A 21,207-nucleotide genomic window follows, 5' to 3' on the forward strand; every position below is an offset into this window, starting at 1 on the left:
AACAATCTTTTGATCTGCCACAATAATGTGATTAATATGAAAATACTTCAAGTTGAGGGCATTTTTCAAATAGATTAAAATAGATTAATTAATCACAGAGCATAATTAATTCATCTCACTATTTTTTTAATCTCTTGACAACACTAATAAAACTACAAGCATAAATCTCGGGAACTTCCTGAATTTTTCGATAGCTTATTTGTCAAAATTGGACAAACAGTGTCGGAGGAATTAACGACGACGGAAGAAAAAAAGTGATAATAATAGTGAGGACGACTCCTGCATTCTCACTAATTACTAGGTGGGAAAGGTGAAGAATCACTCATAAACTATATCTATTGTTAATGGAATGTCACCTCTATACAAAGCTTGTCTTCAATCAACAGCAGACATTCAATGTGACAAAATTAATTGCATCTTATATAAAGCTAAGGTGGGTGTGGTAAAGTGAGAGGTTATGAAAATGTTCCAGCACAAAATAACAAGGAGTGTCTGACTCTGACAGTAAATATTCATATCAGATGCTTTAAATAGTGCTGCATATACATATAAGGTGTTAGTTCTACAGTTCAGGATAGTTCAGTTCTCACCTACTCATCATGTTGAAGCTGATCCTCTCTGTGACCGTCCTCTGGACATTCTTCAGTCAAGGTAATTTAATCCATTTATACAGTCATCATTATTTACTGCTAAACTAGATTTAGAGAAAATATTTCTGTTTATTTTGGCCCTAAAATTGTCTGATGTTGTGCTGGTAATGGAATGAACTGGTGACCTTGCATCCATCAATTTACTAACCCTCATTACTTTTTCAGTTTTGTGGGTATTAAGTATAATAATGATAATAATAATAATAATAATAATAATAATAATAATAATAATAATAATAATAGTGATAATGATAATGATAATGATAATAATAATAATAATAATAATAATAATAATAATAATAATAATAATAATAATCATGATTATTATTATTATTATTATTATTATTATTATTATTATTATTATTATGTGTGAGGGCGCTGGCACGCTAACTTTTGTGGTCCTTGTCACAAATATATCCATATTTCTCAGCTAATGAAAGTGTATTTATTGTTCCAGCTCCACTTCACATGCTGACGTAAATCATTATTTTTACATGCCCTGATTATTTCCTTACCAACAACGTTTGAACGGTCCAGATCAAACCAATGGGTGAATTTCTTTGAAATATTTTACCAAATAAATTAGTTTCTCATCAGCTCCCGTCTTTTTAAGAATGATTAAAAAGCATTTTATCTCCTAATTAGTTTAAAATACACACACACACACACACACACACACACACACACACACACACACACACACACACACACACACACACACAAGGAGACATAAAAGTTACCACACGAATGTTGCTATTTTATATTTTTCAACATGTGTTATTTTTGTGCTGTGTAAATTATTCTTCTTTAAAGTCTTACATTGTTCAATGTCACACTTGCTTTGGCAATTTAAATATGTTTGTCATGCAAATGAAGCTTTTTTTTATTAGATTATAATTGTAAATGAGACAGAGCAGATCACCATATTGATCACACACCCACACACCTATACACACTTACACCTGTGGTCAGACGCTTGAGAAACCCACCATAGACACAACACCTTAACCAGCTGAGCTGAGGAGCCTCAGAAATACCTGGATACAGGCTGTTACAGACACTCTCACACTTTCTTCATCTGCTATTTGTGATGTTTACCACAATGTCTTCTGGTAAATGTTTTTCTCGTGCGTCACCCCTCCCCTGAAGAACTCTGGCAACCCCCAGCGTAGGCACGACCCACACTTTGAAAACCTCTGTTGTGGAACACATGTACATTTTATGAAACAATAACTTTCACCGGCACCACACAGATGTTCACAGGAGACAGATGCTTCACTCCGCAACCAGACCTAGTGCCATACGGAATGAAGTAAAACTTTCAGTTCCTTCAGGATTTCACGGCCCAAAATAAGTGATTTTGCTGCAGCTTTTTTTTTAAAATGCAGCAAAAGTTGCTGCATTTTCAGGCTTTATTATTTTCGCTAACTTTGCCTAAAGTGGTCAATTTGCCAAATTGATTCATAATAATTTAACAAGATATTGATGATTTCCATCACATTTTAAAGGTTTCCAGTGCAGAAAATATTAGAGAGAATAAGTTTGTTTACGTATTTCCACTCGTGACTTTTGCTAAAAACACTTTTTCTGCAGAAGAGTCTCATGTGTTCAGCAATTTGTAAATGTGTAAATGAGTAGAGATACCATTAGGGGGCGCTAGCACCAATTTTATTGTCCACTGCCACTGTTTTAGATGGTATTTGCAATGAAGCTCTATCATAGATCATATATAATAGTAGAGGTTTAATCAGGTTATTTTCTTTAAAAGTCCTTTTAGAGCAGAAGGAGAAATTAAACAGTTGTTTGTGAGACACGTTTGATGCTTTTTTGCTTGAAAGAGTCAGTTTGGCTGTTGTAACACAGTCTGTAACCAGACTAAATGGTGATTTCGCTCACACCAGAGGACTACCTCGACTGATGGTGGCTGCTGGCTTCAGAAGTTATTGTGGCTTACACAAGGCGGACGGACTTGTTGTGACGCCAAATTGATCAGAATCTTTAGTCAGATTGGTTTAAATTGCAGAAAACTAAGTTTTTACAAGGGCCTAGTTTGGTTTTGCCTTTTTTTACCTCTTCTTCTTCTTACCCATTCTTCCATATTTCTCATCTAAGAAACGAGGCGCCGCCCTGCTGCTGGCTGCTCCACAGTTCTCCCGTTGTTGTCCTCCCATGTTATATGTGATTGTCTTTTAATGTTTCTTGGTCAGGATGTAACTGAAACTGAATTTCCCCTCAGGGACTAGTGAGGTATAATCAATCAATCATTGGGCCTTCACACGCCTTCGGTGCTCGGACCCTAAAAAAGAGTGAATGTACCTGAATGTGTGATTGTAGAAAATAAATCAACATGACAAATCTTTAAACATTTGTTTTTCTCATTACAGCTGCAGCACTTGATTGTCTAAGTTGCACTGGTACATGTTCAACTGAAACTACAGTTACATGTTCTACAGAAACTATGTGTGTAACTGCCACCATCACAGGTTGGATATTTTTATTTCCATGCATTATGTTGTAAATACAAGATAAACTGTTTAATTAATATGAACCACCTTTATTTTGTAATTGCAGAGACATCAATTTTTTCAGCTGACACAACAAAAATCCACAAAGGATGTGCATCATCAGATCTGTGTCCAATCACAGGCTCTCAAACATATGAACTTAACTTGGGTCTTTCAGGTGCACTGATATCTGCTGAGTGCTGTAACTTTGATGGGTGTAACAATGATACCTTACCTGGTAAGTGTGTTTTTTAGGGAACCTTTGTGACATTGAGCTTGTGGATTCTAATCATTGCCTTGGTTTCATCTTTATTTAATTCGGTATTTAAGCATGTTTTTACTGAATCCACTTTATAAAGAACAACTTCAAAAAACTAATGTTGAATAAACAATAATGACTTTAAGAATAACACTATTTGTACTTTCAGGTTTCTCTTTGTGTTTACTCTGTTAAAAGCATTTGTACATTGCCTTTCACTCCAGCAGCTTAAGATTAAAGACAATCAAGCAATTATTTTACTAAAACAAAATATATTCCTGAATGTTTCAGCACATACTCAGTCACAGACTCTAAGTGGTCTCAGTTGTTTCTTCTGTGGATTCGGTCGATGTGATGTTTCATTTGACTGTAAGGGAGACGAGACCCTGTGTATTCAAGGAACATGTAAGTGATTATTGTGAAACAGCTTTCTTATAACCATTGCTGCAGTTTTGCTTCCAAGCAGATTTGTGCTGACTTTTTTAATGTTAAATAAGATTTTTTAAAAATAAAAAATAAATGTAAATTAACATATGTTCAATTAGTTGACAAATAATTTAATGTAAGCTCTTGTAAGATTGAAAAAACAGTCCTTTATAAATGGCTAATTGGACAACACAGTGATAACATCAAATTTAAGTTCAATATTGTTCCAGGAGTTGAAACTTATATAATGTATTAATGTTAAATCAAACTAGTTGATAAAATATTTTACATAGCCTTTACAAAGCTATAGTAATATTTATTTAACTGACACATTGGGCCACAAGATGTTGCATGAAACTATTATTATGAATTTCTTTTAACGTTCTTAATCTATCCATAAATTAAATAAAAACACAAAAATATGTATGTTGTTTGTATATGATGTTAGCTTCACTGCTAAAGCTCAACATTATTAATAAAACTAAAAGCTAATAAATCCCTAATTTTATCTCATAATAACATCTATACATGAACATAATTGTGTCATGAAATTAACCCCCCCCACAAAAAAAGTTGTTTATTGCATTACAGATCTAACCTGTACAGTGTGATTTTCTTTGTTGCCTAACAGTGACATTTGAGAGCTATATTATAGCCACATGATGCCTGAGGAATGCCCTCAAAAAATAATCAGTGTTATTAATCCATATTTTAATCCACAGTGAACGAAGAAATTCGTGGTTGTGTATCACAAAGTGTGTGTACTGCAAGTAGAAGGCTGGGAGAACTACCATTATTACCAGATTTAGGAACCTTCAGCTCTGGACCAAACTGTTGTGATACAGATGAATGTAATGATGGAACTACAACTACCCCACCTCCAACTACAACACGTGAGTTTGTTATTTTTTTTATTCAAATTTTGATGTTTAAAGTATATTTTAATATTATTGTATGATTTTATCTTCACTACAGCTGAAAGACTCAGATGTCAAAGTTGCAATGGTTCATGTTCAACTGAAACTACAGTTACATGTTCTACAGAAACTATGTGTGTAACTGCCACCATCACAGGTTGGATATTTCTTAATTCCATGCATTATGTTGGAAATACAAGATTAACTGCTTAATTAACATGAACCATCTTTATTTTGTAATTGCAGACACAGCATCTGGTTCATCTGACACACGATACTACAAAGCGTGTGCATCATCAGCTCTGTGTCCAATCACAGGCTCTCAAACATATGAACTTGACTTGGTTGTTTCAGGTGCACTGATATCTGCTGAGTGCTGTGACACTAATGGGTGTAACAATAATACCTTACCTGGTTAGTGTGTTTCCATTTATTGTAATGTATTGATCAAAAATGTATTGGTATGTTGTGTTACCTTCAAAATACTAAAATGTTAAATATACCCAATATTGACAATTTTTTAGCTTTATATTTTCATGTAGGTTCACCCAAATATTGCAAGGCAAGGCTAAACCACAGTAAAATGTTTTTTATACTTAAAGGAATCTTTTTCTTTCATATTTTCAGCACATACACAGTCACAGACTCTAAATGGTCTCCGGTGTTTATTCTGTGCTTTCGGCCGATGTGATCTTTCACTTGCCTGTATGGGAGACGAGACGCTGTGTATTCAAGGAACATGTGAGTAATATGATCACTGTGAAACAGTTTTCTTATTTCTATTACTGCAGCGAAAGGATATTTTATTTTTACACAATTTTGAGAAACGTAAGAAAAACAACACTAATAATTAAGATATGCTTATTTAGTTAACAAATTAATTTATGTAAAATGTATAAAAGCGAAAAGACCCGAACAATATAGTTAGTGTCATGCTGGGTGGGTGTGGTGGTGGAGGATCCAAGCCCAGAAAGAGATGGAGGCAGCAGGTAGGCTTAGCGTTCATTTGTGTGTGTCTGTATGTCTGTACCTTGATCTGTGTGTGTATTTTTCATTAAGTGATGATTAGTTGTGTCGATTGACAAAGATAATTAATACATAATAAAAAGAATCCCCTCGTTTGCACCGACACACATACCTACACATATACACCCACACATGCTCCTTTCACCTTCTCACCCGTACTCATTCCTACATACATAAACTCAGATGTGCACAGCAACCACTGCCCCACTATGTTAATAAAAAAAAAGAAATAAAACAAGCAAAAATGGAATAAAAACACAAACAGACCATAAACAGAGTGCTGCCATTAATCAATAACACCACCAACCATAACAAAAGTTACAGACCACAATATTGTTAAGATTAAAATAACAAAAAGTGTCTCAGACCCAAATTTCCCACAAGTCCATAACAACCTCAACTTGCAAACTTAACACTGGTTCATGCTGGAAACAACACATTATTTTCACACTCATAACTACGATTGGGACAAGTATGTAAGTACGGGTCCCCAGAGGGTTAGGGTTAGTTTTAGCCCTAACCCTAACTGTATTTATAAATTAAGTTGTCTATGTGTAATCCATTCTGTGTGTCTGTACTGACATCCGTACGTGTGTGTCATTGAATTTGGACACTGTTGGCTGTCTCTGTGCACTGGGACTCTGGAGGATGCAGGCCAAGCAAAGCGCAGCCACGGTAGTGGCCAAGGAAAAAAAACAGACATGGGAAGAGTTTGGTGAGGCCATGGACAGTGACTTCCAGACAGCTTTCATAGATTCTGGACCACCATCTTTTGTCTCTGGATGAAGAAGAAGTCCACTGTCAACACTGTGTATGGTGGGGATGGTGCGCTGCTGACCTTGACCTGAAATGTTGTGGATCGGTGGAAGGAATACTTTGAAGTGCTCCTCAATACCACCAACACACCTTCTGAGAGGAAACAGAGCCTTATGAGCAGGGAGTGAACTCTCCTTACTCTGGGGCTGAGGTTGCCGAGATGGTTAAAAAGGGAGAGAGAGATTCGGAGAAGGCATTCAACCGTGTCCCTCTGGGATTTCAGTGGGGGCTCTCCGAGAGTATGGGGTAAAGCTCTCGATTTATTGGTCAATCTTCATTCTTACCCTGACCTATGGTTACGAGTTTTGGGTCATGGCCGAATGAGTGTCTTCCGTACGGTGCCTGGGCTCTCACTTAGTGAGAGGATGAGAAGCTCTGTCACATGGGAGAGGCTCATAGCAGAGCCGCTGCTCCTCTTATGAAGAGTCAGATAAGGTGACTCGTGTTCAGGGCACATCCCACCAGTCAGCAAACCAGAGGAAGATCCAGGACATGATGGAGAGTCTACAGTATGTCTCTTGGCTGGCCTGGAAACACCTCAGGATCCCTCGGGAAGCGCTTCGCAAAGTGGCCGGGAAGAAGGAAAGAAGGAAGTCTGGGCCTCACTGATAAGGATGCTGCCCCGGAGACCCAACCACATATAAGCAGTAGAAAAAGGATGGATGGATGTCTGAACAATTACATTTTTTATCAGAAAATTCTGCTAAAATATGTTGTCATTCTTTTACTTACAAATGTCGTCTGACGAAAATATGTATAAATAATCCACATTTTAATCCACAGTGAACGATGAAGTTTATGGCTGTGCATCACCAAGTGTGTGTACTGCAAGTAGAAGGCTGGGAGAAATACCATTATTACCAGAGTTAGGAACCTTCAGCTCTGGACCAAACTGTTCTCATACAGATGTATGTAGTGATGGAACAACTACCACACCTCCAACTACAACTACCACACCTCCAACTACAACTACCACACCTCCAACTACAACTACCACACCTCCAACTACAGGTATTCAGTTAAACAGCAGTGTTTATTTGATTTGGGTTTTGTTATTTTAACATAAAAGTGATGGTTTTTGGGGGGAATCTGCCTCTAGGTGGTCAGATTTTTAATGCAAAGGTGTGTTTTTTTAAAAATAAAAAAATTACTTTTTTTTAAATTAAATAAATACATAAATATATAAAAGTTTCACTGTTAACACATATATTCCTAATGTTGTAATATGATCCTTTTCATTTTCACAAAGTCCGGCTCTATTTTGGTTTTTATTCCAGGTCTTCAGTGTCTATCCAGAATGAAAAAAACATTGTCCTTGAGATTTTAGATACTGAAATGTTCTCATGATTCTGATTTTGTTTGTTTGTGAGTTTCTCACAAAGTCCTGCTCCATTTTTCTAGATCCAAGACTTCAGTGTCTATCCTGCAATGATTCATCTTGTTCCAGTCCAGAGTCAGTGACTTGTTCTTCAGAGACTATGTGTATAACAGCTTCCATTAAAGGTAATCTTTGTCTATTGTTATGAACATGATTTACATAAAGTACATTTACTGTAATATGTTTTTAGACAAACTAAACAAACTGATTTTTATCTTTGTAGATGTTTCATCTGAAGATGAGAGTTTTTTCAGAGGATGTGCTCCTCCCACACTGTGTCCAAACAACGGCACCTTTAACTTTTCTACTGATGTGTTTGATTCACATAAAATCATAGATGCTGAATGCTGCGACACAAACAACTGTAACTCAGAAACTCTGCCTGGTAAGTGATGATGGAGGAGATGATTTGTAGAATTAGATGAGAATGTAAAACAATTCTGTAAAATTAATATCAAAAGGGTATTTGTAGTGAATTTTATTTCTAAGCTGGAGAGCAATCAGGAGGCACAGTCACTGCATTTTCCTTACTTCAGAAGCTTGTAGTGATGTGACGGTGTTGATTTAGTTCTGTCGAGGGCTACGTCACAGGTACGTCTCTAGTGGAATGTCCACCTCTAAACGTCTCCAAAGTCCTCCCAGTTTGTCCCACTGTAGGTCCACTGTCCGTCTTCAACGTCTCATATATAAACAGTACAGCAGACAACAAGATTATCAAAAACAGCTTCATACACGTCATAAGGAGCTCCAACACACATCCTTTATGTTGTCCTCAGTAATAAATAAAAGCAGATTAAAGAACATGTGGAACAAAGCTACACAATCCTAAATAGAAAGTTTATTGTGAGAAATCAGGCGGTGCTAATCTAAAGGCTGTACCGGAATCAACGACTTGATGTCACTTTCTCCTGTAAATGACGGCTCCCCATACATTGTATGAATCTCAGAAGACTTTTATGAAGAAACATAATAAACACACTTTATGTTCTATATATGACTAGTTCAGGTACCATTGAATGAGAAATCTACCTGCATGTTGCTTTTACATGACAGTGTTCTCCTTTCTGTTTTAGTTCCTGTTCAACAGGAAACAAATGGACTTGAGTGTTACGTCTGTCTCTTCTTCTCTGGAACCAACGTTTGTACAGCACTTACTGTCAATTGTAAAGGAGCACAGGATCGCTGCTTTATTGGATCTGGTATGTTGTGGTTCAATAAGTTTTACTTCTCACCACTCAATTTCAAGCATCAATGTATAAGTGACTATTATTGTGTAGCCTATACTTTTGTTTTGTTCTTGGCACACTTTTTGCTTAGAATAAAAAAAATTAATAAAAAAATGAAATGAAACTTTGTTCACTTAGTGGCGGTTTCATTCAGATCTGAAATAAAGTGTGGTAAACCAGGTGAGTCCCTAATTTCTTTGGTGACGCTGTTTGCTCACCTGCTTTGGGATTTTCACCAAGATTGTGCAGCAAATTGATGCACGTGTAGATGTGATTGAGACCGCCCAATTTAAATTAATATTTTGTGCATTAAATGTGGTAAGTGCACAGAAGCACAAAATGACATTAAAGGAAGTTTAATTAGAGGCAGAAGGACTTCTCCGTCTGCTGCACAAACATTTAATAATGTAGAAAACAAAATAAACAAATAATCCAGCTGTTTTTCTCCCTCACAAACACTTTACTCAGCATTTTTTCATTCAGTGGCTGTTAATGTTTATTATTGTTTTATTTAAATTATTTTCTTATACTAGAGCATTTTTTCCATCTCCGCTGTGTTTTGTGTCAACATTCAGATGATCTTCTTGTGTGAGTTTGCATCTATTTGCACTATTTTCGGTGCATAAAACAATCAATGCAAACAGTTCCTGGTTTGATGAATTGCATTGTGCCCATTGGATGAATTTATTTGCATTTCCCCCTCCCATTTTTTTTGCTTCCCTTATAAAATCAGCCTACTTTACATGTTCATCTGAGGGAAACGTGCTGAATAAATTGTGGGCACATTGTGACGTGCAGTCCTGATTCCCTGGGGTTTGTACCCTTATTAGCGCGTGGAGTGACGTTGGCACACATTTTATTACCCCTAGACTTTTAGTGAATCCGCCCCTTAATGTATTAGAGAAGAAGGTTTACTTTGAAGTCTAAAAGTTTGTAAAATATATCTCATGTATAGAGATTATCCAGTTCCTGTGGAAAAGAGAAGAAATATGTTTTCAATAATTTCTCTCATGTTCTCATTCACAGCCTCAACTGATAATGGAGTTCTACTTGTTGCTGGCTGCACATCAACAGATGTATGTGATATTGCTCCTGATCACGGTGTACTGCCATTTATGGAAGAAGTGGGAAATCTAACCAGTGGACCAACCTGTTGTGGAACAAACCGCTGTAACGTCTAGGCAGCAACAACTGGACCAACTACAACTCCCTAACACCAGCAACTGTTCTGCTACTTATTCTGCTACTGTTTAATGTGAACTGGTTAAAAAAATATTTACTGCTTTTCTACTTGGAACTGTAATCCAAGTCTTTAAATCAAAAATAATAATCAATGATTTAATGAATCAACTATTAATATGTTATAGAGGGTGAACATTTATTTTTACAGATAGACATTATTTTCCAGGTTATGTATTTGTAATACTCTTGACTTTCTGCATTTTGCAAAAAACAACAATGATAATAATAATGCTGCTTTACTCTGAACAGCAGTGGTACCAAGGGTAAATTAAACGATTAATGTGTCAAACTAACTATGTCACTTGTTATCTGGGAAAAATGAAATGAAATAAAGATTTACTCTAACTGTAATGTAACATTCCCTTTTGTTTTTCTTGCCTGTTGCTCATCTGGAATACAAGTGCAGTGGCCGTAGGAAGAATGTAAAACCGATAGTATAGCCACATTGGCTAGGCACTTCTGGAAGGTTTCTCTGCATTTTAACACCTTTGTTAACAAGATTCATTAGCAGTAATACATTGAAAAAACAAAGTATAATGCACCTCATCAACAACATATAAATTGATCAGCATTTCCGTGAATGATTTCTATCGATTGGATTTCCTCTAGAGACACAATTGTTTTATTTTGTACTGCAGTCCTATCACAACCTCTTTGTTTTAAGCTTAAAACTTTAAGTACGACACATGAAGGTAAAATAATTCATTATGTCAGATTTATGATAACTGTGTCACAGTTATGTATAGTATCTTTATATATTATTATTCAGATTTAAGTGATTCTTACAGTTAGAGCTAATTGTTTTATGAAACAATATTAAAATGTTCAAGACGTGGTTTTACGTTAGACAAACAATTTGTGTTAATGTTTCACGTAATCTCTCATTTTTTAAAATAGCAATTTTAAAGTTTTACTAGGATGGTGTCTCATGTGTTCATAATCTATGTACATCTGCATTAAAACGACACTAGAAATAATTAACAATATGCAGAATCACATGGTTTGATAATCACTGTATATTGTTTTTAAGTAAAAGCACAGCTTATAGCACAGATCTAGTAAAAGTAGACCTCAAGGAATATAGTTATTGTTATATATATCATAAATCTATTATTAACAACATCAGTAAAATATACAAAAATGTAGGGATGTCCTGATCAGGTTTTTTAGTCCTTTTAATTTTGAGAATTGGCCGATACCGAGTCCCGATCTGATACTTCTATAATATATTAAAAAGATAAAGAAGATCAAAAAAACAGATCCAGGATGTTCCTTATTTATTTTATTCACCTTATTTTAACATTCAACCCTAAACAGAACACTTCTGTTACGTAGCTTGATCAATAAGCAATAAATAATTTAAAAAAAAAATCACTTTACACTTTAGTGCAAGATTAAATAATATTAAATACAAATGTCTAATATAAAAATGAATAGTGCCTCATCTTAAAATACCCAACAGACATGTTAACAAATAAGAAAATAAAAGTGTCACAATGTTGTAAAGTAAGGCCAGTAATGTGCTTTTAGTAACTGTACTCTTAATGTTTACTCTCCTCACAGATTGAAATGTATGTTTTTCTTGATGAAAAGTATGACAACTTCATCTTGTTGGCATTGCAGGTTTAGAGCATGTAAAGTATTAAAAAAAAATAAAGGATGGTGGTTGCGGTTGCCGTCGGATGCCTGGTAGGTCTGTCCTGCTATCTGTGGATTGGTGGGTGGGTCCGGGGTGCCCTTAGTTGGGGACTGCTGTTCCACACTGGGTGGGTGCCATTGGAGTGCGTCCTTTCTGCGATGGCGCTGTCCAGCTACTGTCCTTGCGCCGTCTGGGGCTGTGCGATCCTGCTTGACGGTGGCCGGTTCGTGGGTTGGGGTGGGGCGCTCCCCGGGGATGCTCTTGGGGACCGGCGGGCTTGGCCGGTCCTGGCGGGGGTCTTCCGGGGTGGGTGGTGCGGGCCGCGCTCTTGCATACCAGTGGGTGCGGCGTGGGGTGGCCCCTGCTTGGGCGGTACCCGAATTACCGCCTCTGGTTTGAGCGCGCCGCATGCCAGTGTGGCGGTCCGGCTGGCCCCTTGGGGGTGGGTGGGGCAACGGGGGGACTTTAGGGTTAGGGTTAGGGGCGGTGGCGAGGTGCGCCGGTTCCTCGGCTTCTAGGTGCTTTCTCGGGTGTGCATGTGGGGGACAGTGGCTGCCTGGGGGGCTGGGGGGGGGGGTTGCCTGGGCTCCTTGGCCCCCGCTCTTTCTGCTATTCTGGCTGCGTCCTCGAGTCCGGGGCAGCGCTTGAGTTTGCAGTGGCGGTTTATTGCACATACATTGGTCTACGATGCACTAGCATACCTTGGACTGTGGGATAAAACTTGTAGTAGGCTTAACTTTAGACACGTTGATCCCAAATACCTGTTTCAGGTATTACCACTCACTCCTTCCCTCTGCCCACAGCCACCACTATTATAGTTAAGCCTCACGCCTACAACTGCACATCTCACTCTCACTTTACAGTAATCAACTCTTCCCCACAATTCCATTTCTCTACCTTGAATCGCTCCTCCCTGCTCTCTTCCCCCTCCACCTAAAATAATGCAATTTATTTAATTCCAATAACAAAAAAAGCATTGCTGTCTAAAAAAGATTGCACTTATTGTAGTGTTGACCTTTGACAGCATGTGCAGACAAGTTAAAAAAAAAAAGATTAAGGACACTTAATGTCAAAATGTCAATCAACTTATTACCCTAAGCCCGGCCCACTTACTCCCACACTCCACCACTAAGCCCTGCCCACTTCTCCTGCCCACACAGTTTATTAAAACTGTATTATTAATAATTTTATTTATTGAAAATAAACATTTATTATTTACGTTCATCTAGCGGGTATTTATAGATATAAAAATATTAAAAAATTTAAAATATTTAAAAAGATTGTCGCCCTCTGCTGAACAAATGTGGCTATGACATTTAACAGAGTGCTTTTTTTTCTGGGCATAAAAAAAAAAAAGTTTTCTATGTCCTAGAACATGACCAGACTTGTCCGGACAATCTGCCTGTTTGGTGTTACGGTCGTTTACATGTATAATTATTGAGTGTGGTTTCTTTTAGGACTTGTATGTAATAAAAATTACACTTTGTTTAAAAGTGTGCTTATGGAATGTATATATTTAAAAAATTATCTTTATTGTATACGAGTGCTTGATGTTTGACTTGTATATTTCCGTAAAAGTTCAGCATATTCCAAAGAAAAGAAAAGTTCATCAGACTGCTTAGCATCCTAAAGTTCCCATTCCAAAAAGAAAAAAAGCATAAAGGTCCAACGTAGCAAGTTTGTTGAATCCAAAAGTGAAAAGAGAAAAATCCTTCAGATTCCGACTACATCCTACGGCTTCCTTCTCTAAATGACAGACTGACTATTTTTTCCAAGTCTCTCTTGACTCCGCCCCCTGATGCTGTGAAGCGAGAGAAGGGCTCTCTCTCTCTTTCTCTCTCTCTTTCTCCCCTCCTCCGTGCTGCCTCTGTGTGTGTGTGTGTGTGTGTGTGTGTGTGTGTGTGTGTGTGTGTGTGCTAAATGTGTTTGTTGTTGTTTTTTTTTGTTTTTTTTACTCAATTTTATATTGTTTTGTTTGGTGTATTTTTCTGTAATGTATGTTTTTGGAGTCATTATGTGTATTTTTGTATCTTTCTGTTGTCTTTTTGTGCATTTTTTGTATAATTATTGTTTTTTGTTGCCATTGCAGTGTGATTCTGGAGTCATTTTGTGTGTTTTTGTATCTTGTTTAGTGTAGTTTTGTGCGTTTCTGTTGTTATTTTGTGTATTTTTGTATAAATATTTAGTTTTGTGTATTTTGAGTCATTTTCATATGTGTTTTGTTGTTTGGTGTATTTTTCTGTAATGTATGTTTTTTGGAGTAATTATGTGTGTTTTTGGAGCCTTTTTGTATATTTTAATGCATTTCTGTAAATAATTTTCATGTTTTTGTTGTTGTTTGGTGCATTTTTCTGTAATGTATGTGATTTAGTATATTTTTATAATAATGTGTGTGTGCGTGTGCGTGTGTGTGTGTGCCAGCCATCTCCTCCGTGGGTTATCTATCACACATGCGTGCGCGCTATTTGCACATAATCTGTCGCAGGTTGTTAAGAGAGACACGGTAACTACGGTAGCCATTTAAGTCAACTATTCATCAGCATGTATGTCTATGCTGTACAACCCCTCGACTAACAGAGAAAGTTTGTCACACCAGTGCCACCACTGGATAAGTTTGTGTAGAGCCCTGATAATAATAAATATGTTGATAGGGATATAATATTAATAGTGAAAGTAGTAATAGTAATAAAAGTAATGTTGTAATGATATTAATGTTAATAATTGCAATATCAAAATAATATAATAATGCACTCATATGCTAATAATACAATGAGAACACCAGTAACTGTATTAAAAAATATTAATAATGAAAAATAATATAATGGTAATTATAAGAATAGCAATAACTTTAATACAATAGTAGTAAAATTATACAATAACAATAACAAAATAATATAATGAAAATCCAGTAACTATAATACAATAAAAACAATAGCAACATAAAATAATAAGGTAATAGCAATAATAATAATACAATGAGAATACCAGTAAGATAATAGAATAATACAAGATAATAGAATAATACAAAGAAAAAGAATAATATAAGAATAGCAATAAAAATAATACAGTAGTAGTATATTAGATAGAGATAATATAATACTGTGTGTGTGTGTGTGTGCAACGCTGAAGGCATATATAGTCAAAGAAATGCTGCAGTACATCCTAAGATAAACGGTGCTACATAGTGAAGCCTGCCTGATGATTACTGCAGCTTCACTCACGACACACCTGCCACTACACCTAACTACTGAAAATAGATAAGTTTAGTGAAAGTTAGACAGGCACACACACACTAAACAACAACAAAAAATATGAAAATGGCTGAAAATACACAAAACTAAATATTTATACAAAAATTACACAAAAAGACAACAGAAAGATACACAAATACACATGACTCCAAAAAACATTCGTTACAGAAAAACACACCGTACAAAAAAATATAAAAGTGATGAAGTCATACACATGTCCCATAGAATAAAAACCAATTAAACCCACATTTTGCACCCGCAAATATACCCCTTATGCTCCCACATGAATACATACTTCCGACGGGCACTGTACTGGTCTATCTATAAAGCAAGGAACGTCTGTGTGTGTGTGTGTGTGTGTGTGTGTGTGTGTGTGTGTGTGTGTGTGTGTGTGTGTGTGTGTGTGTGGAGCAAATATCTCCCCGACGCGGCGAGTACGACCTGAAACTAGGTCAACGGGTTCCAAATATCCCAAGTGTGTGTATCTGTTATTTTAATTTATTTAATTAATGTTTATTTTCATTTTATTTCACTTCTGGGCGGCCCCGAAATGAAACCTATTCATCTTTTGACCTCAGATGCGTGCGTGCGTTACATCGGCATGTACACGGTGAACGCACACAGAGCCGTTGAGAGAGAGTTGCCACTTTGGTGTTGCAAAATGTTTATTTATCGTGGTACTTTCTGGTCTCACTCTCTCTCTTTTTTACACACACACACACACACACACACACACACACACACACACACACACACACACACACACACACACACACACACACACACACACACACACACACACACACACACACACACACACACACACACACACACACACACACACACACACACACACACACACCACACACACACACACACACACACACACACACACACACACACACACACACACACACACCCACCCACCCACCCACCCACCCACCCACCCAACAAAAACATGAAAATTATTTATACAAAAAGTGCACAAAATGACAACAGAAATGCATTAAAATATACAAAAAGGCTCCAAAAACACACATAATTACTCCAAAAAACATACATTACAGAAAAATACACCAAACAACAAAACACATATGAAAATGACTCAAAATACACAAAACTAAATATTTATACAAAAATACACAAAATAACAACAGAAATGCACAAAAGTACACTAAACAAGATACAAAAACACACAAAATGACTCCAGAATCACACTGCAATGGCAGCAAAAAACAATAATTATACAAAAAATGCACAAAAAGACAACAGAAAGATACAAAAATACACATAATGACTCCAAAAACATACATTACAGAAAAATACACCAAACAAAACAATATAAAAGTGAGTAAAAAAAACAAAAAAAAAACAACAAACACATTTAGCATACACATGTCCCATAGAATTAAACCAGGAAAATTGCACCCACATTTTGCACCCGCAAATATATCTCTTATTCTCCCACATGAATGCATACTTCTGACGGGCACTGTACTAGTGGTATATCATCTTGTGAAAAAAACGCATCAACGTGGAAGAAATGTACAAAAACCCATACAATCAAGCTGTTGTAAGAATCAAATGTAAGAAAAAACTGTACAGTTTGAATAAAAATGTTTTTATTGAAACTTTATACACTCTTCATTTTTTAACGTTTTTCAAAAATTAATCCAGCGTGGTAAAGATTCACCTTTCTCCCCTTTTCTTTCCTTCCTCCTCCTGCTGTAGCTGAGTGTGTGTGTGGAGACGAAGGGGGGAGGAGTGGTGCTGCAAATGTGGCAATGTACCGGTTTCAATCATTCTGCAATATTTAACTCGTGAAGCTTCGTTTTTAATGCATGATAATGGTATATTTTGATGCGCTAAAGCTGTAAGAAATTGGCTCCAACCAGCAGGCCTGTCTTTCCTCATTTTGGAGTTGAAAGGCGAGATCAAACAACGTACCAGATCCAAAACGTGTGATCCTTGAATCAGTGTATTTAGCTTTTTTTAGAGCAGAGAGCATATCTCCTGTTTCCGGGTCTGTTTTTTCAGAACTGTTTGTAAGTTCAGGGAGAGGGTGAAGAGGAGAAATCTTTGTAGCAAGGCCTCGTGTTTTTTAATTTTCTCATACTCATCGCTTTTCTGTTCAAGAACGATTTTCATCTGAGCGTCTAAATCGACAGCTTCGTGCTGTTTATGCAAATAGGATGGAATAATGTATAGTTTCTGAGAATTATTCATCTTCTGTTTATTAATCCACCTATTAATTCGGACACAAAAGGCACGGCGACCGATAATAAGGGAAGAATAAATCTACCCGTCTGTTTAGTGAGGAGACGCCGTTTTTTTTAACATCCAGCTTCTTGTCAGCCAGTTTCCTGAGGTTGGTTTTTAATTTCTTGAATTGTGCAGCGTTCAAAGAAATATTTCGCTTTAATACATTCAGGGCATTTTCACAGATGGTTTGTATAAAAGGTCTGAAGATCCGTGAGAAATGATGTGATTCCTCTTTTTCGCGTTTCTTTTATAAAGTTCTTTAATCAGCGACGCATTTCGTCTCAATCGTGCAGACATTATTTCCTTTGGTTCTTTGGAATATATACAGCAGCTCTTTCACTTTGAAGTAACCCAGTTCTCAGCCTGAAACGTTCTGGACATTGCAAGCGTATAGCAAGCCTATAGCTTGCTCTCAAATGAATTCTCATTTGAGAGCAAGCTATAGGCTATTCCTATTAATATGCAAATTCGGACCATTTCACACCTGGGCGGTGACCCTACATGACAATGTGAGAAATGATCAATCGAGTCCTCTGCTTATTTTACATGAACAATCCTCTTAAAACTCCCCTGTTTGTCCCACAGTCAGTCAATTGAGCAACATGTGCTGAGGTGGATAAATACCTCACTGCACATAGTCTACCAATTCAGTGCACTGAAGAAGGAACAAAGATGCAGAGAAGACTGACCACTCAACAGGCATTGGAAATGATCCTGAATGAAGCAAACCCTTGTGACTCGGATGGAGAAGACATAAATTGTTTCATATTATTTCCTATTTCATTTCAAACAAAAAAGTGGAAAATACAAAAAAGGCGAAGTGGCGTGACTGAAACACCCACTCTGCTGTCTTTGTATTTTCTACGTTTTTCTACATTCACTGCCGTCTGATTTCATTTGACTTTCCCATTGCTCATAATTTAAATTTGTTCACACTGCAGATGAAGAGACTGCTCCTCTACCACAAAAGAGAGCTCGGTTGGGGAGTCAGTCGACAGAGACGGCGAAAGATGGCACAGTGAGGCGTGAAGAACAGGTGGGGACACGTCTCCATTTCACCCCAATAGAACCTTACGACGCACATGGAGAGCCAATGAATAAGGCAAGAAGTCTCGGGAATCGCCTCCAGAGCTTCCTCTGTTTCATCAGTCTTGACATGCTTCGTAGCATTCAAGAATGGACTATTCAGCATGCACTGCCAACAGAGCAAGTGGATTGGTTTATGGCCCTGCCTGAACTAATGACATTTATTGCTGTCATCATCTTGCGGGGGGTGACCAAGGTTCCATCACTGCGTGACATCTGGTCAGCAAACCTGGGAAACCCACGGATCATTGCAACTATGTCCCAAAACCGCTTCCAAAACATCATGCAACACCTACGCTTTGATGAAATGTTCATGCGCAGTGAGCGAGCGGAGACCGATAAGTTTGCTGCAATATCCGATGTGTGGGGATCGTTTGTCACCAAATGCATCACATCCTACAACCGTGGTCGACACATCACTATTGATGAACAGCTTTTCCCATCAAAGACTCACTGCTGTTTCCTCCAGTACATTGCAACAAAACCTGACAAGCTCGGGATCAAATTTTGGGTGGCTTGCAATTTGAAATCCAAGTACATCTGCAAAATCCTCCCATGTCTTGGCAAGGACCCCAGTCGTCCTAGTGGGGAGAGACTGTCAGAGAGTGTGGTGATGAGGCTGATGGAACCATTCATGAACAAGGGCCGAACTGTCATCACCAACAATTTCTTCACATTGCTGTCACTTGCACAACGACTGCTTAGCCTGAAAACCACCATCCTTGGCACAGTTAACAAAATTAGCAGGGAAATTCCTCTGTCAACTAGACAAACAGACCGCATTCAGTTCACCACTCAGGTATGTTGCAGGTCTTTTTTTCATCAACACCTGTGTGTCATTGTGTGTGCTGTGAAAATAACAATTTATCTTATTTATTAGGTGTTTTCAACCACTGATGCCACGCTGACAGTGTATGCGCCCAAACAGAAGAAGACCGTCTACGTTCTCAGCAGCATGCACAGCATGGTTGAGACTGAGGATACCACCAAAAGGAAGCCAAACACCATCATCCAATACAACACCACAAAGTGCGGCGTAGATGTGATGGACCAGATGGTGAGGGAGTACAGTGTGCGCACAGGAACACGGCGATGGCCAGTCGCAGTGTTCTACAACATGATTGACATGGCAGCACTGAATGCATATGTGCTTTATCAAACATGCACCGGGAAGCAGGAGAGAAGGATAGACTTCCTGTTCGAGCTTGCAAGAGAGTTGTCTAACTCTCATGTGGATGCGAAGAAGGCATGCAAGGAGCAACTTCATCTTCAACAACCTCCCACACCTGATCCTGGGAAAATGGTCAACCATCGATGCAAGAAAAATTGTGCCTCTGTACGATGTGTTCACTGCTACAAATACACATGTGGCAAATGTAGAAAGAACATACCATGGCAGTGCCAGGTATGTTCTGACCAATGCTGAGTGAGGGAGTGAGTGCTGAAATGACACACACACACACACACACACACACACACACACACACGCGCACACACACACACACACACACACACACACACACACGCACACACACACACACACACCTAATAATGCATACTTTTTTTAAAGTGTAAATATTTGTTTTATTACTTGTGTTTTGTACTATTTTCATGTTTTCCTAAACTATGATAAAAGCAAACCACAAACAAATCCCAGTTGTTTTTTTTGTATATTTCTCATGTCACACACTCCTCATCATTAAATCTCAGCAAGAACTGAAAAAAAGTGGCTCCCCCTCCTGTGGTGCCTTGTTTACGTAACAAAAGCGTCTGTTTGCAGTTTAGGAGAAGGTGTTAGGTAAAAACCTTCAGGTCAAATGACCCTTCTGTGGGCTTTATAGGTATTGAGAATGAGGAGTTGTCGTCACGGCCTAGAGCCCCTCCCCCCGATCCTCCCCGCCGCCATGTTGGCATAAGTCCCGCGGCAAAACAGACTGTTTAGATGTGTTTTTAACGCGGTAGTAGCGGAGGTACTTGCTATTCTGCACTGTTTGACCATGCCTGGAAGTCACTGCTGCGTTAAGAACTGCTCCAATACCTCCCACGATAGCCATGGAAGACGGAGGAACAACAGGATACAGTTTTTTAGGTTACCGAAATGGACACAGCATCTAGGAGAGCAAGTGTCTGACCTGACAAGGAGACGTCGGATTGCTTGGTTGGCTGCAATTAGAAGAAAGGACCTTACTTTCGATCACACACCTCTGTGGATGAGAGTGTGTTCTCTGCATTTTCACTCTGGATCGTTCTCTTAAAATGTCTTTATGTAGTTGTCTCTTAAAGCTAGGAAGTGTAGGTTACCTTATGTGATTGTGGACGCTGTAGTGCCTTTGTCTCTGACACACTAAAACACGAAGAAACTTACTTTTGCCAGTACAACGCTGTTTTCACCAGCTGGAGGCTTGTAGATGACCAAGTCCTGGACCCAGCCGTAGCAGAAAGTCTCGTAACTTTCCAGAGACTTGTGGCTTTTGAACTCCTGCATTGTGTAGTAACGTACACCAAAAACTAGGTAATTTACGATG

General features: G+C 37.9%; 1 protein-coding gene across 1 annotated transcript; it reads left to right on the forward strand.

The window, feature by feature from the left end:
• Positions 1-508: 508 nt before the first annotated feature.
• LOC114462348 (urokinase plasminogen activator surface receptor-like) lies at positions 509-10,421 on the forward strand. Its single transcript, XM_028445115.1, has 12 exons — positions 509-651; positions 3,035-3,133; positions 3,222-3,392; positions 3,705-3,818; positions 4,562-4,732; positions 4,815-4,913; positions 5,003-5,170; positions 5,384-7,609; positions 8,000-8,101; positions 8,200-8,361; positions 9,050-9,175; positions 10,229-10,421. Exons 1-8 carry the CDS (start codon positions 600-602, stop codon positions 5,503-5,505), a joined length of 996 nt encoding a protein of 331 aa, XP_028300916.1. The 5' UTR covers positions 509-599; the 3' UTR covers positions 5,506-7,609; positions 8,000-8,101; positions 8,200-8,361; positions 9,050-9,175; positions 10,229-10,421.
• Positions 10,422-21,207: the final 10,786 nt, after the last annotated feature.

Source organism: Gouania willdenowi, chromosome 4 (assembly GCF_900634775.1).
Source record: "Gouania willdenowi chromosome 4, fGouWil2.1, whole genome shotgun sequence".
In the NCBI taxonomy this organism is placed as follows: domain Eukaryota; kingdom Metazoa; phylum Chordata; class Actinopteri; order Blenniiformes; family Gobiesocidae; genus Gouania; species Gouania willdenowi.

Excerpts from the sequence above, each read along its gene's own strand:
- LOC114462348 (XM_028445115.1), top strand. The coding sequence starts at position 600 with ATGTTGAAGCTGATCCTCTCTGTGACCGTCCTCTGGACATTCTTCAGT. Across the intron at positions 652-3,034 it reads CTGGACATTCTTCAGTCAAG|CTGCAGCACTTGATTGTCTA; the intron begins GTAATTTAATCC and ends TTCTCATTACAG. Across the intron at positions 3,393-3,704 it reads TAACAATGATACCTTACCTG|CACATACTCAGTCACAGACT; the intron begins GTAAGTGTGTTT and ends TGAATGTTTCAG.